The sequence below is a fragment of the Peromyscus eremicus genome, unplaced genomic scaffold, assembly GCF_949786415.1.
Source record: "Peromyscus eremicus unplaced genomic scaffold, PerEre_H2_v1 PerEre#2#chr22_unloc_1, whole genome shotgun sequence".
NCBI lineage: Eukaryota > Metazoa > Chordata > Mammalia > Rodentia > Cricetidae > Peromyscus > Peromyscus eremicus.
Window position 1 is genome coordinate 6,712,754 of NW_026734286.1, and position 24,973 is coordinate 6,737,726.

The following is a 24,973-nucleotide window of genomic DNA, read 5'->3' on the forward strand; positions in this document are numbered from 1 at the left end:
GAACCACTGAACCACTGACGCCTCAGTTTCCCTTTCCCGCTCGTGTCTGTGGAACAGATCATCGCAGGGTCCGGTTGGCCGACCGGAACCGGTGCAGGGGTGTCCCACCCGCAACCCTCTCCGGGACAGCGCGGCGCCGTTGGCCTCGCCTTCCGCCCTGGAACGGGCCCGCGTGTTGCCCCCTAGAGCTTCGCGGAGGTTGGTTCCGTCCTGACGTTATCCAATCAGAAGCCGCCGTTCCTGCAGCTCAACTTCCGGGTCAAAGGAGGCACCGCCGGCGGGTCCCCGGTGTCCGCCGCCTTCGCTGTCCCCCCGCGCCCTCCACTTCCGGGCCCTCGTCCGGGGCATGGAGCGTCGCGCGTGAGGCGCCGCCGGCCCCGGGGACCCCCTGCCCAGCTCGTCCTCCGCGCCGCGCCCCGGTGAGCAGCGCCCGGCCCCGGCTCGCCGCCTCCCGCCCCGGCCGGCGCCGTCCGCCCGCCTCGGCGCCGCGCGCCCTGTCCTCGTCGTCCCCGCCGCCCCGGTCGCCGCGCTTCGCCCGTTCCGGGCCGCGCCCAGGAGCTGCTGCCGCACCGCTGCGGAGACGCCGCCGCCAGCTTCATCGCAGAGCGCGGCTCAGCCCGGCGTCCGCGCAGCCTCCGCCAGCCTCTGCCAGCCTCGTCTCCGCCAAACTCTCCCTCTTGGCTTCATCCCCCCACTCCCGCAGCCTGATCCCCTCAAGCCTCATCCTTTCCCATCTTGATCTCTCCAAGCCGGATCCCCGCAAGCCTGATCCCTTCCAAACCTGATTCCCCTCCCAGCTTGATCCTTCAGCCTGATCCCCAAAACTTGATCCCCGTAACTTGTTCCCGCAAGGCCTAATACTCCTGGTTGACCCTCCTCTCAAGCCTGATACCCCAAAGCTTGATACCCCCAGCATGAACCTCTCCAAATGACCCTACCAGCCTGATTCCTCCAAGCCTGGTAACACCCCCACCCCCCAGCTTGATTCTCCCCAAGCCTGGTCCCTCTCTCAGCCCTTATCCTTGCCTCACTTTCCACATTGTCCCACGCCGAGCTTGATACCCTCCCAGACTCAAGTTATATCCTCTGTCTCACCCCTTCCCCTGCCCCGATTAGCTTGAAACGAGTCCTCAGCTTCCAGCTTCAATCCCTGCATCTTCAGCCCCACCCTTAGGGTCCAGGCCTTAGGCCCGCCCCATCTCCTCCCCATCCACGCTATAGTCCAGCCTTCCATCCCAGTGGCCCTCTTGCTGCCTCCCACCCGGGCTCCCTTGGGAGTCCCCTGGGCAATCACCAACCTGCTTTCGAGGAGCTGGGACTGGTGCCCAGGAGGTGTGGACCACAGTCGCCAGTTCCCAGCTGGGTCCTGGGGAGACCGGGCACTGAGAGACTCGTCTCTTCCAAGTGCAACCCAGGGCATGCTGGCAGCCCCGAGGGGCTGGGAGGCTCAGTTAGAGTCTAACCAGGTAGATAGGGTTAGACCCCACAGGCGGAGACTCCCGCCCGCATGGAAAGTGAGTGAGAAGCCAAGCACTTCACCAGCATCTCCATCCTCACCGGCCCCTCCATCCTCCCTGGCCCCCCAATCCTCACCAACTGCTCCATCTTCGCCAGCCCCTCATCCTCGCCAACCCCATCTTCACCAATCCCTCCCTCCATTCTCGCCAACCCTCCCCATCTGCCCACCTTAACACCACATTTGTTCTGTCAAGGTCCGTGCCCCTCGCCTGCAGCTGCCATGGAAGCTCCTCGGACCCTTTAGAAGGTCAGTTATGTCGCGATTGGGCAGTAAGGCAGGCTCTGGGGTGGGCTGGGGTGGGTTGAGACATTCTGGGTCTGCTTGCTCTGGAATGCAGAGGTTGACAGGATGTGGCTTTGTGTGTGGCTCTGGGGTCAGTGACCCAGGGCCATGGCTGCTGCTGCTGTGGTTTGCACATCTGACACTTCCCCACATTCCTCTCTCCTGTTGCCCTCCGGAGTGCCCCAGGGGGACAAAGGGAGAGCCTGAGTAGGCTGGGTTTGGGAGAGGCGTGGCCACCCCTCCCTAGCTCATCGGACACAGTACCCAGCACTTGGGCATCTATCACCGTGGTAGCTTTTTTTTAAGTGACTCATTCATCTGACAGCTGTTAGTATGAAAAGGTTGTGTGTGTGCATCCCCATTAATCCTCACCATAGCCCCAGGGATAGGTATTGTAGCCCCAGTTTATATCTTTGGGAGGCTGAGGCCCAGAGAGGTTTGCAGTTTCTCCAGGGTCGCACAGCACAGATGTGGGTAGGCTGGGGTTTGAACCCTTCCCCTTCTGACATGGGACCCCTGCTTTTCAGCACTGGACAGGGAACACTGGCGAAACTTCCATTCTGTGTCCAGTGGCATCAGACATTTGGAAGGCTGTCAAGCTCTTCTGAGAAGGAGTGGCGGCAGCTGGGTGAGGAGGACGGGACAGTAATCTAGAGGGGAACCGTCAGTCCCTCAGGGACACTGGCATGGGCTGCTCTCTGTGACGTAGTGAACAAGCTCTCAGCCCTCCACCCGGTCCTGACCAAGTTCTCCTGCTCAGGGCAGCCACATGTGTCCCCAGACATCTCCTGGGGTCCCCAGTTGATAGTTGATAGTCACCTGCCTTGAGACCATGGTGTCCTCCAAGTGAGTTTTCCTAGGCAGCGGTCATGCGGGGGGAGCAGCTGATAAAAGAGACGGATTGAGGCTTGCGTTTTGTTCCCACAGTTCCCTGGACTAGGAGCCGGGGGTCCTGTTTTAGGGGAGAAGGTACAACCACCTGCTCTGTGAGCTTAGCCCCCCCCCATACACAGATGTGGATACAAACAGGAAAAGGTGTATTTGGGCTCGGTTTGGGGTGAAGGTAAGAAGTGCCCGTGGTGCTGGCCTTGAGTGCTGAGGTACCTGGGAGGCAGGAGGGTGCTCAGGGGCTTCTGAACCCCAGAAACCCACCCCACAAAAGATGCAGGTTGAGTGGCACCCAGTTAGACACTTGACACAGGTGTCCCTGATATCCAGTGCCCTTCTGGGGGTACAGGTGAACTGCTGGCATTGCAGCCCCCCACTGGGGTCCCCACTGCCAGTCAGTGGGTCAGTGTCAAAGGTCAAGCTGCATCTGGATCAGGAGGAAGGAGGAGAAGGTGAGGGATGCCGGGCGGGGTAGGGGTGGGGCCCTGACGGTCAGGCAATTCAGCAGCTCCTTGTTCCTGCTCCCTCTCTGCTGGTGTCTGAGGTAGGGATGGACCTAGACTAGGTCACTCTGGGTTGTACACCTGTTACTCCAGGGTGCTGCACAGTGACTCAGGACTCTATTCTTCCTGTTTCCTTCATTTCTTCCATCTCCTCCTCCTCCTCCTCCTCCATTTCCTCTCCCTCCATCTCCTCATTCTTCTTTTGGTTTTGTTTTGTTTTCCGAGACAGGATTTCTCTGTGTAGCTTTTGGAGTTTGTCCTGGAACTCACTCTGTAGACCAGACTAGCCTCGAACTCACAGAGATTCACCTGCTTCTGCCTCCCGAGTGCTGGGATTAAAGGTGTGCGCCACCACTGCCTGGCCTCCTCATTCTTATTCTCCATTCTTTCTCTGTCTTTCTTCTTCTCTTCTATCTCTTTCTATCTCCTCCATCCTCCCTCTGCTCTCTTGCTAACAGTATCTTGTGCCCTAGTTCATGCCAGTTACAGGTGTTCCCAGACCTGGACACAAGTCTGCTGGGACAGACCCATCCAGTGTGAGAACCCTGCTCATGGGTGGTTAACTGTGGAGTCCAAACTATGTGCCTTCTTCCCTGGGTGACTCGGCACAAATCATCTAGCTTCTCTGCATTCATTTTCTAGTCCCCTCCCTGAATGTGACCTCAGAAGTGGCCCCAGATGACAGCACACATCAAGTGTGTGCAGCAGGGACCTGGGTGAATCCTGTGCCTCGTGTGGCCCATCACTGGAGGCAGAGGCCTGAGACTCCTCCGCTGGTCCAGCCCAGCCCCCACTTTCTAATTAGATGGCAGGAGGGAGCCAGTAAGGGTGTCTAGAGCAGGGCCTCCCAAGATACAAGGTCCCTGCACCTATGGTCCCCAAGTCTCATTGCTGAATTTAAGTCCAGGCTCAAGATCTACTTTGTAAGGCCTTGAATGCCAAAGCACTGGGTGTCAGCCAGGACAGCTCAGGTGGGACACAGGTCCTGTGTCTCTTACCTTCTACTGTGAGGCATCCGTAGATCACCCCCTGCCACACTGCTGTGTCTCCCCACCTGAACTCCCCAGCACAGGCAGTGCCTCAGCCCTCTTCCCTCCCGGAGGCTCCCTCTGAGGTCCGAGGCAGAAGGTCGGACATGTAATGGCTGGGCCTTCCTACCCCTGGGAAGTAAGCCATCAGAACTCCAGCAGCCTTGACCATGGCCCCAGGTTTTCGACCTCGTTCGCTGGTGGCTGTGCAGGCTGTGAAGGCGGCATGCTGATGGGCGGGAAGAAGGCGTAGGTGGCTGGGTTAAGTGGCTTGTCATCGACTTCCTTCCCAGCTGTGTAAACTCTTGAGTGGGATCTGCGGGGCAGGTTGGTGCAGGTGGAGGCCGTCACGTGTTTACTCCCCAGCCCCTCTCTGGGTCCCCATTTTGCATCGGGGTAGCAGAGAGGCCAGTGGCGCTGTCAGGCAGTAGCCCCAGGCCTCAGCCCTGCTGGCGTGCACGCTGAAAGGTTCTAAGACACACCCAAAGCTCCAGATGTCTTATTTCATGTCGTGTCTCCAGGAGTGGATCTCTGCAACCTGGGCCCTCTGCGGTGACTCAAGGCAAGAGGCCCTCCTAGGCCCTCTTCTGTACAGGTCTGATGGGACTCTAACAGGGCCTGAAGGGTCCCCTTCTGGGAACCCACAGGTCACAATTTGTGTTTCCTGCTTGAACGTGGTTTGAACTGGGCTGGCCCAGTCTGGAGGTACTGGAGCCAGTCAGTGGCATTCCCCTGGCTCAGATTTCTGGCTTGCTGCTGGCAGCCTCTGCTTGTCACTACCCTTGGCTCCCAACTACCCTTAGGATGAATTGCAGCTCTGGGAATCCCTGGTTTCCTCTGGGGTGTTTGACTTAGAGCCTTGGGGACATCAGTGGCCGTTGGTCTGCATCCTCAGAGCATCTCATGAGCAAGTGCCATGGCAGTGCCCTCTGGGAGAGGGAGAACACTCAGCTTCTGGTGTCTCCCTGCTAAGGATACTGAGCCAGGAGGAGTGAGCCTGCTTCTGGGGAGGATCCACTCCATCCTGCCCAGGGTATCTGCCAGACTCGCCTTTCAGAGACTTCCCAAGCAGAAGCTGGTCACAGTGTGGCAGAGGAGCCTGGGATCAGGAGCTCCTGTCCCCTGGCTCTGCCCCTGGCCTCAGTTTCTCTACTGTACAATGGGCTCCTGTGTCAGAGTGAAATGGTGTTGACAGGGCTGACTCTCACAGTGACGTGATTGCTTCCTTCCTGCGCTTTTCAAAGCAGCCTGGGGCCTCACTCCTGTCCCCTGTGGGAGCCTTTTCTCTGATTGGTTTTTTCAGGTTTTTTCCTTTCATTTATTATTGTCTGTGAGTGCATGTGTGGGTTTGCATGTCCTGAGGGAGCTCTAGAGGTCCTTTTGTGGAGTCATTTCTCTTTTTCCACTTTTAAGTGGTTCTGGGGTGGAAGTCAGGTCACAAATACTCACTGAGCCATCTTGCACGCTTTTTTCTGGTTTGGGTTTTGAGACAGTGTCACCCTGTGACCTGGATGGAACTTGCCATCTTCCTGCCTTGGCCTTCTGGGCACTGGGGTCACAGATGTGTGCTACCACCACTGCACAAGGCTCTGTGAGTCTCTTTGAGAGAGGGTCTCCCTGTGTAGCCCAGGCTGGCCTGGGACTCAGAGGTCTGCCTTCCTCTGCTGGGGTTAAAGGTGTGGCCAGCCCAGCCACTGTGGTCTCCTGTTGATGAGGAGTTAGAAGACAGCTCTGAAGGTCTGGCCCCGCTGTGCACGGCCCCTCCACCCTCCCGCTCCCACAGACCTGACCCTTGTGTAGTGGTACTTTCGGTTCCAGGGAGGCACCGTCACAGGAGCTCCTGGAGCCCGCAGAGGGATCTCAGCCCCTGGAGCTCCCCTCAGCCACTCTGGCACACCCAGAACTGGGTCACTATGGCCGGGTGGTGTTTAGATTACTTTAAAGCAAATATTTGCCTGGTTGGTCCGGGTCTGCTCAGACAGAGGCGGAGTCCAGTGGCTGTGAGGGGGAGGGAGCTGCTGGGAGGGGGCCAGTTCCAGCACGGACAAGAGGGACAGCAGGGTGGCCTGGAGGACTCTCACCTGCATGATGTCTGTGTGAAGGCCTCTGCAGGTGTCCCCTGTGCACAGTGACAGGGTTGGTTTTCCATCTGGAAGCCTGAAGTCTTTGTTCATTGCCAGTGATGCCCATGGGATGCCGGGTCCCACAGCCGAGGAGGGGTACGGGTAGGACAGGCACTCATCAAGTGACCATGGTGGAAAGTACTTGAGGGGAGGGGACAGCCCTGTGGAGAGGGGAGGACTGTTGCAGCCCTCTCAAGACAGACGGCACAAGAAGTTTCCTAAGGACCTGTTTCACACTTAGCTGAGATTAGTTTAGAAATTAGTCAACCTGCTGGGTGGTGAGGGCGCACGCCTTTAATCCCAGCACTCAGAAGGCAGAGGTAGGTGGATCTCTGTAAGTTAGAGGACAGCCTGGGCTACAGAGCAAGTTCCAGGACAACTATGACTGACACAGAGAAACCCTGTCTCGAAAAACAAAACAAAACAAGAACTTAGTCAACCTAAGATGAAAAACTACATCCCAGAAAGGATGACATGTACCTGGCACAGATGCAGTGAGGTCGCCCTGCTTGAGGATCCGAGTAAGGACTGGTTTCTCTAGGACACAGTTATGAAGAGGGGGGTGTTCAAAAGTCTGGAAGGTGTAGGAGCGGGTCCTTGAACACCAGAAAACATTGGATTTTTGTTGTGTGCTTCTTAGAGCCCTGAGTTCCTGTTTGTCTAGCTAGCATCTACCACTGAGCCACGCCCTCAGCCCCTCACTGGGGGATTCTAGGCGGGGCTCCACCCTGACCACGCCCCTACCCCCTCACTGGGGGATTCTAGGCGGGGCTCCACCCCTGGCCACGCCCTCAGCCCCTCACTGGGGGATTCTAGGCGGGGCTCCACCCCTGGCCACGCCCTCAGCCCCTCACTGGGGGATTCTAGGCGGGGCTCCACCCCTGGCCACGCCCTCAGCCCCTCACTGGGGGATTCTAGGCAGGGCTCCACCCCTGACCACGCCCCTACCCCCTCACTGGGGGATTCTAGGCGGGGCTCCACCCCTGGCCACGCCCTCAGCCCCTCACTGGGGGGTTCTAGGCGGGGCTCCACCCTGACCACGCCCTCAGCCTCTCACTGGGGGATTCTAGGCGGGGCTCCACCCCTGGCCACGCCCTCAGCCCCTCACTGGGGGATTCTAGGCAGGGCTCCACCCCTGACCACGCCCCTACCCCCTCACTGGGGGATTCTAGGCGGGGCTCCACCCCTGGCCACGCCCTCAGCCTCTCACTGGGGGATTCTAGGCGGGGCTCTACCCTTAACTAGCTCCCAGCCCCTCACTGGGGGATTCTAGATGGGGCTCTACCCCTGGGTCACTCCCAACTAAGGCATGGACAACCAGGATGAGTTTCAGTGGTATGGATCCACGTGGAGTCCCTAACTCAGCAGAGCCCTGGTTCTCATGAGAATAGCATGAACAAGTTGCAATAACTTGAGAGACACTTGGGTGACAGGGCGGCTGCCCAGAATGACCATCTGGAAGCATCCATGGTGAGGGCAGCTTGTCAGGAAGATACCCTCTCTCATGCACGTCTCCCTCCACAGCTTCTCACTGCCGTCACAGGAGCCCCAAAGGATGTCCAGCGGGGTCTCCCCAGCCGAGCAGGTGGCGGCAGGCGACATGGATGACACGGCGGCACGCTTCTGTGTGCAGAAGCACTCCTGGGATGGGCTGCGCAGCATCATCCACGGCAGCCGCAAGTCGTCGGGCCTCATTATCAGCAAGGCCCCCCACGACTTCCAGTTTGTGCAGAAGCCTGACGAGTCTGGCCCCCACTCCCACCGTCTCTACTACCTGGGTAAGCTGCTCCCGCCCCTCTGCCCTACACTGGCAGGCCTGGGGTGCCAGAGGTTTCAGTAGCGACCAGCCTGGGGCAGGCAATGTTAGTCCACCTCCAGGGTCAGCCACATAGGTGACAGTTCAGGGTTGGCTAGGTGGCTCTGAGTCTAGAAACTGCTCCCAGCTGGGCCGCTTCCCAGGCACCTGGTGCTGGCTGGGCAGGGCTTCTTAGGTAAACAGGATGGGTCTCAGATCCCTGTGGGAGGGTCACATGCTGTTCCAGTAGGAGCTCACTGTGTGGTGATGTGTTATGACGGATTCTGAGGCTCAAAGATTGGCACCATCTCTGTGTAGTGCGCCGTGGTCCAGCAGTGGAGCGTGGCTCACCCTCCTGCCACAGGACCCCGAGGCACCTGATCCCTCCCCAGCTGTTGGCAGGCTGTGTTCCCACTGGATCGCCAGTGTGACCCCCTCAAGCTTTCCATAGCTTCTGCAGACAGGCATGCGCCCAGCCCCAGCTCATGGACAGGAAGTGCCTTCTCCCAGCTCCAGCCATAGACAGGAAGTGTCCGCAGAGCACAGACACTGCCCTAGTGGGCCTAAAGGGAATACAGAGCCGGAAGAAAGAACCCCCTGGAAATCAGTTAGGCTTGTTTGCTTGAAACAGCGTGCCTCCTGGCTGTTGACTGGAGGTATGGTACCCTTGCACTGTGGATGCCAGCTGGGTCACTTGTGGGTAGCCTAGGCTTTGTGCAAGCCCGCTCTGTGGTGGGCTCCCCTGTGTCACATCCTCAGACATTGCCCAGGATTCCTGGGGCTGGTGTCCCCTCCAGTTGAGAAACACTCTTTAGAGCTGGTGACTCTGGTCATCCTCCAAGCCAGTCTTGTTGCTGCTGGTCATGGTGGCCTGGGTCCCCGCGACCATGTCTGTGCATGTTTGGGCCCTCAGCATTTAAATGCATGATCGAATGAACATGGTCACATGTCCGCTGCTGACCATACATGGATGACAGGAGCCAAGATGGACAATGGGTGGCCGTCCTCTTCCCACTGTCCCCATACTTCCCTTCAGAGCTGTCTTAGGAGGAAGTCACATGGATTGTTGCAAATCATGAAACTGCAAATGCAGTGATTGAGAGCAGGCCAGCAGATGTTGCCAGACTGCCTAGCAACAGTGTGGCAGCTGTGAGTCACAGCAGCATGACGCGGCAACACTCCCATGGAGGAGAACAGGACCAGAGACACTGTTAAGTGTCTTCACCACAGCTGAGCCGGGAGGACCAGGTCCATCAGCAGGCAGCACCTCCTCCACTTGAGGTCCTGGGCCCCACCTTTCAGTGGTGGCTCCGCCCACTTGGTGCATAGTCTGTCATTGGTGACACCTGCTGAAGGGAGGATGGCGGCCGGACTGTATTCCTCCCGGAGCTCTGGGCAGGACCTTCCTGCCGCTTCCAGCTTGTGAAGTGTACAGCATCTGTCTGTCGGCTTCTGGCCCAGTCTCTCCCAGCTCTGCCTCTGTGATCACATGACTTACTTGTCTGTGTGAGATCTCCCTTCACCTCGGTCTTCTGAGGATGCTGGTAGCTGTAGAACATTAATACAGCCACAGCTACAGAGCCCTGTCTCAATGAAGACAGTGACTTTTGAATTCAGGTCCCAGGACACAGCTGTCTCTCTTTCTCTGGGGACCTCTCAGCCTCCCAGGACCTTGGGAAAGGACAGAACCCTCAGGTCTCAGCCACAAAGTGTACCTGGCACCAGGAACCTGGGGATGGCTCAGAGGGCCAGGACAGAAAGCCACCAAGCTTCAGGATGAGGCGCATGCAACCTAGCGCCTCATGATACCATGACTCCAGTCCACCTCTGCCAGGTAGCACCTCACAGCTCCTGTCTTCCCGCCCGCAGCAGAAATTGACCCTTGGCTCCAGGTTCCTGGGAGAAGGAAACTCATTGGCTCAGCCTGGGCTCCATGGACCCTTCACCCTGGCGTCTGTGTGCTTGGACTGGGGTTGCAAATTCTCAACCCACTTTCTCCAGATCTCTGGGAGGAGCTTGCGCCTTGTAGGCGTGACCATGTGGGTTGGGGTGGTCAGGCCCTCGAGCTTACAGGGTTTCTGGAGAAGGAATGTGATCGGCTTAGCTAGACTACTCAGTCATCTACTTGTCTTGCCTGGGTGGGCGGGACCTCTTGAGGTCTCAGGGTTTCTAGGAGAATGAGATTGGCCCAGGTGGTGGTCATTCATATGTGGCCTCTGTGTGGGGGTCTGTGTGGGGCTGGGCTGGGGTGCACTGTCCTCAGGGTTCTGCTCAGGGCGATGGGGGTCTTCGTGGGACTGGAGGGCCACAGATGGGTATGTAGTGAAGACAGACCCTGAACACAGACGGAGGAGTCCAGAACTCTGGACACGGCTGCTTTTTTCCCACCAACCCTGCGGTCTCACTGACTGCTGTCTGCCTTCAGGTCCCCTCCTGGTCCCTCTGAGGCCTTTATACCGTGTCTTTGTGACAAGTGTCACCAGGATTAGATGGTGCATGGCAGAGTCCCTGGCTGGTGCTCCCCTGTTGCCCTGAGGGTGTGGCCTGACCCAGCCACTCCCAAGGACCTCTGTGTCCTCATGGACCCAGGTTTGCTATGTGGGTCCTCTGTGAGGGCTGGGGTGAGCCTGGGGGGACCTGCTGGCCCTGGCTGTCAGCCCATTCCGTTGTCAGAAGCACCTCTGTCGGGGTGGGGAGGCCTCAGGGCCTAGCGAGACCCGGACTCTTGGCTCCTGCCTTGGGTTCAAGATACACTGAGCACTGTAGTCCAGTTTGGTCCCTGCCAGGCTGGCCAAGGCCACATTGGTGACTAGAGTCAGTGTGGGTGTGGGCCCAGGGCACCCACCATGTCTAGGGCTGGGCAGGGTGACCAGTTGAAGTGGGCACGTGCACATGTGTGTGTGCGTGCATATGAGTGTGTGTGTACATGTGTGTGCACGCGTGCGCGCAAGCCGATAAGTTAGGTGAGGCGGCTGTGCCACCAGTTAGCCCCACCCTTGCCGTCATCGCCAGGCATCGTGGGCTGTGGTGCCAGCACTGGAGGGCAGTCCAGGAGTGCACTGGCCTGAGCGTTGGTGTAATTGGTTGTTAATCGGCTGCGGAGGGTGGTGGCTTTGATGTCCTTGGCACAGACTTGCCTTAGACTTCCTGTTCAGAAGCCCCGAGGATAGCGGCCACTGCTGGGGAGCAGCTACCCCACAGGCCCAGTGTGGGCCTTTCAGTAGGACTGAGGGACAGTTCACACCTCAGAGTGTCTCGCTCCCTCCATTTCTTAATTATTCGTGTGTGGGAGGTCCTATAGGCCATGGCATCTGTGTGGAGGTCAGAGGACAACTTGTGGGAGTTTGTTACTCTCCTTACATCCTGTGGGTTCCAGGGCTAAGACCCAGGTCATCAGTCTTGGTGGCAAGTCCCTGTACCCACTGGGCGTCTCACTGGCTGTGTCACACTCTTTTTTTTTTTTTTTTTTGGTTTTTTTGAGACAGGGTTTCTCTGTGTAGCTTTGTGCCTTTCCTGGAACTTGCTTGGAAGCCCAGGCTGGCCTCGAACTCGTAGAGATCCACCTGGCTCTGCCTCCCGAGTGCTGGGATTAAAGGCGTGCGCCACCACCGCCCGGCTTGTGTCACACTCTTAAAGGTGTGAGGTCCAGTAGCGCACGTCTTTAGTCCCTCCATTCAGGATTGGCAGGTGGATCTCTGAGCTGAAGGGCAGTCTGAACAACATAGCAAGTTCCAGAACAGCCCGGGCTACACAGTGACCCTGTCTCAGAAAACCAAACAGTCCCGGCAGCTGCAGAAGTGGACTAAGGCAGAGGTCACACGTCCTGCAAGTCACCGCATTCCTGGGCTACCAAGCACTCTGCATGCTCTTGGACTGCCCTGCACTCAGGGGAGCACCAGAGAGGGGAAGTTGAGGCATGCTGGAGCTGGTCACTGTCTTCTCCTTGACTGACAGTGACAGCGATGCTGCCTTCCATGGGGTAGCCCTCGGCTTCCCCGTCTGCGGAGGACGCACTTGTCACTTGTCATCCCAGCACTTGGGAAGTGAAGTCCGGAAGAACAGGAATGATTCAGGGTTATCCTTGGCTACAGGACACTCTCACGCAGAGGGCATGCACATGTGCAGCTACCACCGGACTGTGGTGTAAGAGGGGCTGGCTCGTGCCCAGAGCCTGGTGCCCAGCCCCAACCGTGCTGGGCGACCCGCTACAAAGAGTTCAATAGCTTGATAGCTTCTGTGACATCCATCCAGCCTCGGAGACTCAACAGAGAGGGCTCGCGACACCCCGGGTTTCCTGTCCCCAGCTCACTGCACACTTTCCCTCAGTGACTCATGTCTTTCAGTCAGGGCCCAAGTCCAGTTGTCCTCACAGGTGACACCCACAGGAGCAGGGCCTGAGGAGAGTGGGGTTGGAACTGCCCCGTCCAGGCTGGAGTGGGTGGAGCCATGGCTTCAGCACGAGGGCATACTCCCTGAAAGCCACCTGCCCTGAGCATCGTGGAACCTTCCGAGACACGCACGCACGTACGCACGCACGCACGCACGCACTCCTTCTCCCTAAGGTTTAGCCTTACTCTCACCTGACACTGGTTTAGTCCTTTGTCTTTGCCAGCTTCTCTCATACTGAGGAACCTTCTAGAGTAGTGGTTCTCCACTTGTGGGTCAGGACCCACACAGGAGTCACACATCAGAGATCCTGCATATCAGCTATTTACATTGGGCCGGTGGTGGTGGCGCACGCCTTTAATCCCAGCACTCGGGAGGCAGAGCCGGGCGAATCTAAGTGAGTTCCAGGACAGACTCCAAAGCTATACAGAGAAACAAAACCAAAAACAAACAAACAAAAACCCAGATATTTACATTGATTCATAACAGTAGCAAAATTACAGTTATGAAGTAGCAATGAAATAGTTTCATGGTTGGGGGTCAGCACAGCACGAGGGACTGTGTGGAAGGGTCGCAGCGTCGGGAAGGTTGAGAACCACGGCTCTAGAGCCACACGGGACTGCAGGAGAGCTGAGCTCTCCCACTGCCCTCTCTGACCCCCAGTGGCTGCTGCAGCCCTGGGGCCTGAATCTCAGGGTGGGAGAGCCTGAACAAGCCTGACCGTGGGGACCAGGGCGATGGCTCCGTGGGTGAAGCGCTGGCTGGCTGCACAAGTGTGAGGACCTGAGTTCAAATCCCCGGAACCCATGTCAAAGCCAGGTGTGCTGACCGCACTGTCACCTGGTTCTGCTGCCGCTGAGGGGACAGGAAGAGATCTGGGGCTTACTGGCCAGCCAGCCGAGTCAGTGAGAGACCATGTCTCAGAAAAGATAGTGGTCATCCCGGCACTCAGGAGGCAGAGGCCGGTGGATCCCTGTCCATCCAAGGCAGAGAGAGAGGAGGGACCCCTGGTGTCCACTTCTGGCTTCCACGTGCACATAGTGACGAACATGGGGCTCCAACTAGAGACAGAGGGAGCCACGGCCTGACACCCTCTCAGGTAGGGCCTCCACTCTTGAGGTTTCTCTGACCCCTCCCCAGGAATGCCATACGGCAGCCGCGAGAACTCCCTCCTCTACTCCGAGATCCCCAAGAAGGTGCGGAAGGAGGCCCTGCTGCTGCTGTCCTGGAAGCAGATGCTGGACCACTTCCAGGTGAGTCTCCGTGCCACACCCGGCTTCCGGGAACAGAGTTCTGACTGACGGGGCACTTATCAGACCATGTCCCCCTCCTGTCTGCACCTTCAAACGCCAGCTCAAACTGGCTCATGGCCTGGCTAATGATTAATATCGCTGCCCAGAGTTGCCCGGTGAAGGGGACACCCTGGCATGGCTGCACTTTGTGACTTTTGTGGCGAGCACTCGCCCAGCATGTGCAGAGGCCCTGGGATCCGCTCGGAGAGAACAGTAACTGTCACAGTGGCATGCCCGAGCCCCCCTGTCTTGCCACTCCCAGTTTGGTGGCCCCTCTTAGTTCCCGGGTAGCCTTCCGCATAGCACAGTGCTGGGAGTGGAACCCAGGCTTTCACACCCGCCTCGTCCATACCCTAGCTCCGAGCTACACCCCAGCCCAGTTCTGAGGTAAGTGCATGGCGCGCTCAACCGGCACAGGAAGGCCTGGATTCCATCTTGTCACTGTCACGTAGAAGCCGGGTGTGGTGGTGCACGCCTGTCAGGGTTATTCTCTGCCAAGTAGCGAATTCCATGCTAGCCTGGGCCATAGGAGTCCCTGTCTCAAACAGACAAACCCACTCTATGCCCCCACACTTCTGTCCGGCTAGCTTTGGTCAGAGAAACCTTGGGCGTGCTGTATAGGTGCAGCTGTAGATTTAGATGGAGTGTTCTCAGAAGCAAGGGCTATGAATGAGGTGGGAGAGGTCCCCACAGGGACATCCAGAATGGAGTCCGTCAGCAAGGGCAAGGCCAGATGTCACCACAGGTACTCAGGATGGGGATATGGGAACATCGTGAGTTTCCAGCCAGCATGAGATGCTCTGTGTCACAATGGGGAAACTGAGTGAGGCCCTATCCCGTGTCCCCAGGCCACACCCCACCACGGTGTCTACTCTCGAGAGGAGGAGCTGCTGCGGGAGCGCAAGCGCCTGGGCGTCTTCGGGATCACCTCTTACGACTTCCACAGTGAGAGTGGCCTCTTCCTCTTCCAGGCCAGCAACAGCCTGTTCCACTGCAGGGACGGCGGCAAGAATGGCTTCATGGTGAGGCACGGCCTGCATGCTCGGGTGGGGACACGGTGCCAGCGCCCTGACCCAACCTCCCTGTCCCCAGGTGTCCCCTATGAAGCCACTGGAGATCAAGACCCAGTGCTCCGGGCCACGTATGGACCCCAAGATCTGCCCCGCAGACCCAGCCTTCTTCTCCTTTATCAACAACAGTGACCTGTGGGTGGCCAACATCGAGACCGGAGAGGAACGGCGACTAACCTTCTGTCACCAGGGTGAGGCTTAGGCGTGAATGGGGACAGGCAGTCTGCCTGGCTGCATCAGCATGTTCTGGGAATGGCTATTGTACTGCCAGCCCGTCTTCTGGAATGTTCACCTGCTCAGTGATACACAGTACCCAGGACACCCAGCCCTTAAAAGCCAGCTGCACAGTGTCCAGCCTGTATAGCGTTGGGCGCTGAGCTCCTGACTCACAGTGGCTGTCAGGAGGCTGTTTGTCACTCACAATGTGCCCTCCCCCAGGCTCAGCCAATGTCCTGGACGATCCCAAGTCTGCAGGTGTGGCCACCTTTGTCATCCAGGAGGAGTTTGACCGCTTTACCGGGTGCTGGTGGTGCCCCACCGCCTCTTGGGAAGGTAGGCAGCCCACTTCTCAGTACCCTACTCCAACTCAGGGCCTTACGTCTCCGCTAAATCAGCCCAGGTGGTCCTAGGACCAACATCTAGGGACCTATTAAATACTCACAGCAGGGTCCGCACAGGAGAGGGAGATGACAAAGGCCTTGCCTCACCTGGGCCCTGCTGTTCCTATAACCACATTTCTGGAGACAGGAGAACACTGGGCAACCCATAGATGTCAGAACCACACCCCCAACCCCTCACTGGGGGATTCTAAGGAGGGGCTCCACCCCGGCTTACCTCAGCCCCTCTAGATGGGGACTCCACCTCTGACCACGCCTATAACCCCTCACTGGGGGATTCTAGGCGGGGCTCCACCCTGACCACACCCCTAGCCCCTCACTGGGAGGTTCTAGGCGGGGCTCCACCCTGACCACGCCTATAACCCCTCACTGGGGGATTCTAGGCGGGGCTCCACCCTGACTACGCCCCCAGCCCCTCACTGGGGGATTCTAGGCGGGGCTCCACACTGACCACGCCCCAGCCCCTCACTGTGGTGTTTTGCGCTTCTAGGGCATGTGAGTGTATGTTTAGGTTACATGACAAAATCGCCCTGACTGAGTGGCATAGACAACAGAAATGTGTGGCCCCACACTGGCCTGTGTGGTCTGGGGTGCACTATGACAAAGCTGACTTTCTAAGGCTCTGACATACTCCCCATGTCCTCCATTGTCCCATGTGTCTGTGAGTACTCCTGTCATACTGGCCCAGGGTCCCCCTGACCTCCCTTGCAGATGCTGCACTAAGGCCTTAGACTAGAGCTTGAGCACGTGGTTTCAGGTCCCAGCTTGACTCTACACCCCACGTAGGTGCCACTTGGTGCTGGCTCTGAGACCCTGTGTGGTGTGGGTGGGTGCTGAGTCCCTGCTCCTTGCCCCCGACCAGGTTCTGAAGGCCTCAAGACGCTGCGTATCCTGTATGAAGAAGTGGATGAGTCTGAGGTGGAGGTCATCCATGTGCCCTCCCCTGCCCTGGAGGAGAGGAAGACTGATTCCTATCGATACCCCAGGACAGGTGGGTGCCAGCGGCAAGGCCACATGCTGCCCTAAGGCCTCTGCACCACAGCTGACACAGTTCTGCCCTCTGGGGTCCCCTCTGCCTGGTTTGTTGGGTCTCATGGTCACAGAGCTCAGAGGTCACAGATTCTCCAGGTAGATCCAGAAAGTGAGTGTGGCGGCATCTTCCAACTGCCTGATGCCACATCTCAGGTGTCTCCACACCAGGACAGCCACAGGCGAGTGGACTGAGCTTCATGGAAGATGCTAAAGTGTAGTGGTGTCTTAGAGGCAGAAGATTCATGAATTCAGGCCAGCCTGGGCTACATAGTGAACACCTGTCAAAAAATAAGTGGAGGGAGCACCAGAGACGGCCTGCTTCTTTGGTGTCTCAGGGTGTTAGAAGCCTTGAGCTAGTGGCAGCCCTGGCCAGCCTAGTTGAATCTCAGGCCTGCTACCTGCGCCTCTGTGGGATTCACTTTTACTGAGGGTCAATGGGGATAGAATACCCTGGTGTGCACAGAGTCCCAGGCTCCATCCCCAGCACCACAAACTGGGTGTGGTGGGGCATGCCTGTTATTGCAGCTGGAGGCAGGAGGATTGGGAGTGCAAGGTCAGCCTCAGCTTTGTAGAAGGTTCTGGGCCAGCCTGGAATACATAAGACCCTATTCCAAAAAACCAAATAAATGAAATAGACTGCTTGCCATTCCAGACACACAGTGAGCCTTCCCAGATGCTGTGTGGATGGAACCTAGGCTTTCCACGGAACATCTGTGGGATGATCCACATTTACCCTGTGCTTAGCAGATGTGGAAACTGAGCCTCAGGCAAGGTGGAGGCGTTTGTCAGGTGCCCCATGTTACTCTGTGCTGGGGCCTAACCGTCTTCCAGAGAAATCCCAAGATCTGTCCCCAGCACCCTAAGAAAACAGCCCCAGCCACATCCTACCTCTTAGAAGTGTGGGTGACTGCCCCAGCCTGTGGCCACTGCCTCCCAAGGGCTGGGTATTGGTGAAATTATTAAGGCCACTCCACGTAGTTAAAAGGAGATTTATTTAATGGCGTAACTTACAAATTAAGGGATAGGTAGGTCGCGGGGTCTGGGGAAGGTGTATCGCAGTCCAGTGGTGTTCTCTGGAGCTCTGCTTGGCCCACCTTCACCGTCCAAGGTCCCGGACCAGAGAGAGCGCTTGCCCATCCAGATCTCGGGTCTCCAGGCGCCTCCCTTGGCCCCTCCTTATAGGCGTGACAGTTGCCGAAGTCTCAATGGGGGTTGGAACTTTCAGATCAAAGCTGGAATGGCTACCCACTACAGCTGGGTCTGGCTTTGTGTGGTGATGTGCCCTGTTTCAGTCTCCAGCTACGGGACTGCACAGAGGTAGGGCAGGGCCATGTCCCTTCTGTGTTGTGTCCCCAGTCCAGCTTCCAGGTGCAAAGTAATACACCGCATATCCCGTTAGGAATGTGGTCCAGGCCCTGGGTCAGATTATCTCTGCCCTGGGGACTTTGTGTCATTCCTGGGAGGGGCTGTGCCACCTCCCCACAGGTGTGGTCACACAGTCTCTGGCCAGGGTGGCCACTGGTGACCTGGCACTCATCTGGCCTTTCCCCAACAGGCAGCAAGAACCCCAAGATCGCCCTGAAACTGGCTGAGCTCCAGACGGATGGACAGGGCAAGGTAAGAGCCGGGCACATTCTGGGGAAGCTCCAGAAGGACCGTCAGTCTGCTCTCTCTGAAGCATGGTGCCGCCAAGTGGCCTGACCTGTATCCTGTGGTGATCACAGACCGAACACTGTGGGTCAGATTGCCAGGGTGCCAGTCCTCGGTCACTGCGTTGAGGTCATCTCCTGTTGGGTGTGGCAGTGTTCTGGGTCCTTCTCTGTCCCCTGCTCCTTGGCATTGCTCACTTAGAGGCACTGAGTAGGGCCTCACAACCCAGACTATGTGCTAAGCAGCGAGGGCAATATGGCCCCTGGGAAGAGGTCTTTAGTGAGTGCATTCACCTGCCTCTGGCAGGCCCGTCCTTCCTTTCACAGTGCCATGCCTTTCCCGTCACATCCCTCAGGTCACCAAGGGTGTGTGACATTGACAGTTCCTCAGGCAACCTGGGCCCAAGGCCGTGTGGCACTTGGTAATGGGGACACCAGGCAGGCAGGGCTTGTGTAGCTGCAGATTCCTGGCTGCAGGGATTTGGTCCTGACGTTGACTTGTGTGCACAAATGTCAGAGGATGGCTTGTGAGTGTCAGCTCTCTCCTTCCGCCATGTGGTTTCTAGAGGTCAAACTCAGGTCATAGGCTTGGTGACATCACCCCTTCCTGCAGGCCCCCAGCAAGCTTTGCAAAAACTTTCATAACATCCAGGGAAAGTATAAGACTCTGTGTCTTGGCTATTTACACGTCTTTTTTTTATGCATATTAGACCCTTACTCACCGAGTCCCTTGTACAGTCTTTTTAGAACACTGCAGTATTGCACCAGCATTACCCGAGATATGGGTCACCACCCACTAGGCTGTAGGGTTTGTTGTTTTGTTTTGTTTTGTTTTAATGTGTGTAAGTGCAGTTCCCACAGAGGCCAGAAGAGGGTGACAGATCCCCTGGAGTTGGAGTTACAGGTGGACATGAGCTGCCCTGTGGGTGCTGGGAACCCAACTCGGACCTGGAAATGTATAGTAAGGGCTCAGCTGCTGCCTCATCCTCGGCCAGAGCCAGGCTCCTGAGCTGGGCAAGGGCTGCGCTCCTGAACAGGCGTGGGCTGATGATTCTGCCAGGGTGGCCACCCGTGACCCCTGCCTCCTTTTCTCCCCATCACCCCCTTGCTCAGCTGGCCCAAGACCCCTCCAAGTCCAGGGATGACCCAGGGCAGAAATAGGTAGTTCCAGAGACATCTGGACGTGCCAGGGAACACAATGTGCTGCTGTCTTTCCGTCTTCCTGTCCATCATCCCGTGTGTGTCCGTTCCCCTCCTTTCCCCACCCCACCCCTATGGAAGGAGATGCTACCACTGCAGAGAGCCGCGGGTTTGTGGCTTTGACAGCAGAGGGGGGTGGGGGGTGTCCCAGGGAGGGCGTCAGTAGGGCTGGTTTCCTCCGAGGGCTGGACAGGGTCTGTCCCAGCAACGCAGGTGTGTAAGCATTGGGGCTTGGATGGAAAGGGATCCTGGTAATCGGGAGCCAAAGAATACCACAGGTCACAGTGAGCGTAGCATCTTACAGGCCTGCTCCAGGGAAAGGTTTCCCGGTGTAACAGCTCTGCTCCAGCAGGGGAGAGTTTCCCTAGCAAAGTTGTTAGAGTTCTGCTCCGGTGTAACAACTCGGCTGCTAGGGGATGGTTTCCCCAGCCAGTGTTACAGCTTTGCTCCCCTCCGCCCAGGCTCTGTCTCTGCTCCTGCGAAAGAAGGTCTCACCCAAACCTCATTCAAGAGAGTTATTGGGAGGGAAGAATCCAGGAGAGTGGCTGCCTCTGCCAGGGTGGGAAAGGGCAGCAGCCAACTGAACAGGCACAGAACAGCTTCTGTAGGACTTCTTAGGGGCGGAGTTTTTCCAGGGAGAAGATTTTCAGGGTGGGAATTGGTCAGAATTAAGTCCTTGAGCTCAGATTGGCTAAATCTTGTGCTCAGGGATTGTTTTTTTTGCTCAGGGATTGGTTGGTTTTCTGCTTAGATGGTCAGGCAGATTTGGCTCTGGTTTCAGAGCCAAAGTGTGTTTCTTTCATTGGCCCTTTTTAGCCTTTTGGCTCTAATTTTAGGGCCAGGGCGCATTTCTTTCGCTGCCTCTGATTCTAGGGCACTGGTTTCAGGGTCAGGGTGTATTTCTTTGGTTCTGGGTTCAAGGCCAAAGTGTTTCTTTCACTGGCTCTGGTTTCATTCAGGGCCATGGTGGGTTTCTTTGTCTGGTTCCCTTTACCCTACAAGGTGACCACATGTCCTGAGTCTCCAGTGGACATCATGCTAGTGTGTATGTGTGTGTATGTGTCTGTCTGTCTGTCTCCCTGCATCTCTCCCTTGTATGATATAACATGTTGGATTAGGGTCCCACCCAGTGTGACTTCCACCTCACCTAAATACCTTAGAGGGCTATATGCATGGCTGCCTTCCTTTCTTTTCTTTTCTTTCTTTCTTTTTTTTTTTTTTTAAAGATTTATTTATTATGTATATAGTGTTCTGTCTGCATGTATGCCTGCAGGCCAGAAGAGGGCCCCAGATCTCATTACAGATGGTTGTGAGCCACCATGTGGTTTCTAGAAACTGAACTCAGGACCTTTGGAAGAGCAGCCAGTGCCCTTAACTGCTGAGCCATCTCTCCAGCTCCCTTCTTTCCTTTCTTAAGATTTATCTATTTGCCGGGCGGTGGTGGCACACGCCTTTAATCCCAGCACTCAAGAGACAGAGCCAGGCGGAGATTTGTGAGTTTGAGGCCAGCCTGGTTTACAGAGAGAGATCCAGGACAGGCACCAAAACTACACAGAGAAAAAAATTTTATTTTTATTTTTTTGAGATAAAGTCTATCTTTATCATCCTGGCTATCCTAGAACTCCCTCTGTAGACCAGGCTGGCCTTGAACTCACAGAGATCCACCTGCCTCTGCCTCCCAAGTGCTGGGATTAAACACCATGTCCTGCTATTTATTTATTTTTGGTGTATGAGTGTTTGTCTCCCTTTATGTATGTGCACTGTGTGCGTGCAGTGCTCATTGAGGCCAGAAGAGGATGTCGGAGCTCCTGAAATGAGTTCTAGCCTGTTGGATACCATGTGGGTGTTGAGTGTTGAACCATCAGGACACTGGAGATCAGGGAGGCTGTGGCATTGTGCGTGATGTGGCCCTGTCTCCCCAGATTGTGTCCAGCTGCGAGAAGGAACTGGTGCAGCCATTCAGCTCCCTCTTCCCCAAGGTGGAGTACATCGCGCGGGCTGGCTGGACACGGGATGGCAGATAGTGAGTGTCCTGGGGATGGGCAGGTACCCAGGGCCCCCGGAGCTCGGTTCCCTGCACCCATGCCTTTTCCCTTAGGGTCCCTCCCAGCCTCAGTCAGATCTGCAAAGCTGGGGAATTGGACATCAGGTCATTTTGACCAAAGTCCCAAGCGTGGGGCAGTCCCAGGTGGCCCAGAGTAGAAGGAACACCAGGACTCAGACAGGACACAGGAATGCCTCCAGGTCTCTCGGGGTCCTGTGCTTTTTCCATAGTTGAGACAGAATGCAGAAACAGACAGTCTTGCTCACCACTTCCTCCCTCCTCATCTTCCTTTCCTCTTCCTGTGCAGCCCGGGCTGACCTAGAACTTTGTTTGAAGCCCAGGATAAGCCTAAACTCCTAATGCTCCCACCTCTACTTCCTACTGCTGTGATGACAGGTGCATGGCCATGCCTGGCAAAACCATTTCAAAATAAAAAACTTGAAAAGGCCTGGGGTGGCAGAGCGGTCTAGCATGCACAAGGCCCCAGGTTCGTGCCCAGCACGAGACCAGAACATTGTCCATTTAGTTAATGTTGGTCATGATGGTACACAGCTGCCATTCCACGTCTCTGACAGTGGAGGCAGGAGGATCAAGTGCTCAAGGTCACCAGGCGGTGGCGCACGCCTTTAGTCCCAGCACTCTGGAGGCAGATGCAGGCAGATTTCTGTGAGTTCGAGGCCAGCCTGGTCTATAAAGTGAGTTCCATGACAGGCACCAAAACTACACAGAGAAACCTTGTTTCAAAAAACAAACAAACAAAGAGTTCAAGGTCATCCTCAGCTACACAAGACCCTAGCTTCAAAAAAAAAGGGGGGGGGTCATTTGACTAAAAAAAAAAAAAAAAAAAAGCCACCTGTCCAATTTGAGAATACTGTCCCAGGATTGTGTGGATTGTGTGACTGGAGCCTCACCTGATCGGTGTGGAGATGGTGTACCAGTTAGAGCTCCTCACACCCTGACTCCAGCCAGGTTAGCCAGGGAATGGCCCTGCGTGGCCCTGTCCCCTGCTGTCCCCTGCCAGCCACTGAGCCCTCCTGCTGCCTCCCTCTCATCCTTCCAGTGCCTGGGCCATGTTCCTGGACCGTCCCCAGCAGCGGCTCCAGCTCGTCCTCCTGCCGCCAGCCCTTTTCATCGCGTCCCCGGAGAACGAGGCCCAGCGGCAGGCAGCTGCCAGAGCCGTCCCCAAGAATGTGCAACCCTTTGTCATTTACGAAGAAGTCACCAACGTCTGGATCAACGTAAGCAGGGGCCCAGGGTGCCCTCCGTTCCCACGCCATGGTCCCCAGTGGGACACTGGGCTGGGCTCGGGTCTATCCAGCCTCAGAATCCTCTGACCCAGTTGTCTCTCCCTGCAGGTCCATGACATCTTCCACCCGTTCCCGCAGGCCGAGGGCCAGCAGGATTTCTGCTTCATCCGTGCCAACGAGTGTAAGACCGGCTTCTGCCACTTGTACAAGGTCACCGTGGACCTTAAAACCAGTGACTACGACTGGACGGAACCCCTCAGCCCCACAGAAGGTGAGCAGAGCATCAGTCACACGGGAGGCGGGGTAGGGGAAAGAGCGGCCACACCCCGGCCTACCCTGCCTTGGTGCCATTGGCAGCAGTCAGCTGGGTGTCTGTTGACGGACTCGTGGGGTTTCCTAAGTGCCCGTGCACGGGGCTTTGATGCCCCCAGGGCGTTAGAGTTTGGCCACTGCTGTGTCCCAGCTGCGTTGGTTTGACTGGTCATTTTCCTGGTGCATGGCCACACCTGCTTGTTTCTAGTTTGCCTGTTGCCCATGTTCGTGTCCCAGCCTCAGCCATCTGCCGCCGAGTCTCAGACCCTCTGCGCCTTGACCAGAGTGGCGCCAGGGGCCATGGTGAACAGTGGTGCACACCAGTGACCCCAGACTCCCTGGGCTGAGGCTGGAGGGGCAAGGCCTGTCTGAGCAGTCAAGCCAAGTGTGTTCTCCCCAAAGACTCTGGTGGGGCAGGCGGTAATGCGAGAGTGATGATGGATGGTGTCTCTGGCCTTGGGGCACGCAGAGAAGGTAAATGTGGCAGAGAAGGAGGAGAATGAGGAACACTGTCCTAAATGTGAGTCCGTGCCTCGGTGACATGCCGCTGTGGAGATCTGACAGGGACTAGGAAGGCATGTGGTGTGCCCTCAGCGAAGGCCTGAGGCAGAGAATGCAGCTGTGCAGAAGCCTGGGGCAGGGGCTGCAGCCCTGCAGAAAGGCTGTGTGCAGGACAGAGCATGTGGTGTTGGAGGAGCCTGGAGGAGGTGCAGGAGGGTGGAGAAGCGGAGGAGGCGTGGGGCACCAGTGGGCTGCTGAGAGGACTTAGCACTGGACTGTGACCCTGAAGGAAGCAGGAAGTGGTTGGTTCTAACATCACTGTGAAGTGACTAGGTTTCTTCTTTAGGGCCCAGGACAAGGGGTGAAGAGAGTCAATATAATCAGGTCACAGTCGAAGCCAGAGCGGTCCCAGGGGTTTTGAAATGTGGTCCTTGGTGATGCTCTCTCCCAGTGGGACAGGCACATGGTGGGTGCCGAGCATGGCTTGGGGTCCAGTCGGCCATCAGGAGAGGGGAGCTCGCAGTGTGTTTTGGAGCCAGTGGCTTGAGGTGCCAGGTCTGAATAGACTGTGCTTCAAAAAGAAACTCACGGCTCCTGGGGTGATGGCAGGTGAACCCCAAGGGCTGAGGGCACAGCCTGTGCAGTGGAGCTGTGTCTTCTACCTCAGCTCAGGGCCCAGGTCCAACCACCACGGGCTACATTCAGGGAGCATCCCCACGTCTGCCTGCTCCATGCCAGCAGCGCCCCAAGTTGTTACAGCTGCACATGCCCCCAGATGTCGTTCAAGCCTCCCTGGAGATGGATCATCTTCAGTGAGCACCGTGGTTCAGAGGTGGTACCCACTCAAAGGACGGAGAGTGAATGAGGCAGCGTCTCTGAGGGCCAGGGGCCACAGGAGCCCAGGCCTCATGTCCAGGCTGCTGTGGGACTGAGTGACTCAAGGCTCAGGTTGGTGTTGACGGGGCTTCTGTCTGTCCCTCTTGGCGGTGACCTCAGTGTCACGGGAATGTCACCGACTCTGATCTGCACCCTGCTGGGGCACCACCCCTGCACTCAGGGAGCTTTTGGCTGGAAAATTCCTCCAGCTCATGGTTGCCCAGCCCCACAGGCTTACTTGGGGCCCAGCATGCACCTCCTGGCATGACATCATGGCAGCTGAGTGTCTGAGCAGGAGGGAGATACGGAAGGGCTAGCCTGGGCTGGGGCTGAGTTGACACAGTGTCCATCAGACACACAGGAAGCCATGGGCTCCCATGTGTGGTAGAATGTGGAGGCAGGAGGGTCAAAACTTCAAGGTCATCCTCGGCTACTTAGTAAGCTTGAAGTCAGCCTGGGCTACATGAGACCCTGTCTAAAGTGGGGGGTAGGGGTGGGGGTGGAGAGGTGGCTCAGTGGTTAAAGCCCTGTTGTTCTCGCATAGGACCCAAGTTCAGTTTCCAGCACCTACATGGCTCAGAACTGTCTAACTGCAGTTCCCCGGGTCCT

General features: G+C 57.0%; 1 protein-coding gene across 1 annotated transcript in view; it reads left to right on the forward strand.

The window, feature by feature from the left end:
- The first annotated feature begins 265 nt into the window (after nt 1-265).
- Dpp9 (dipeptidyl peptidase 9) overlaps nt 266-24,973 on the forward strand; it is a 34,296-nt gene continuing 9,588 nt past the window's right edge. Inside the window, 12 exon segments of the mRNA XM_059251725.1 lie at nt 266-419; nt 1,713-1,765; nt 7,868-8,121; nt 13,665-13,777; nt 14,665-14,838; nt 14,909-15,077; nt 15,325-15,438; nt 16,366-16,494; nt 18,091-18,152; nt 21,307-21,407; nt 22,489-22,666; nt 22,784-22,946. Of these exon segments, the coding sequence (XP_059107708.1) occupies nt 7,899-8,121; nt 13,665-13,777; nt 14,665-14,838; nt 14,909-15,077; nt 15,325-15,438; nt 16,366-16,494; nt 18,091-18,152; nt 21,307-21,407; nt 22,489-22,666; nt 22,784-22,946 (1,426 nt within the window). The 5' untranslated portion in view covers nt 266-419; nt 1,713-1,765; nt 7,868-7,898.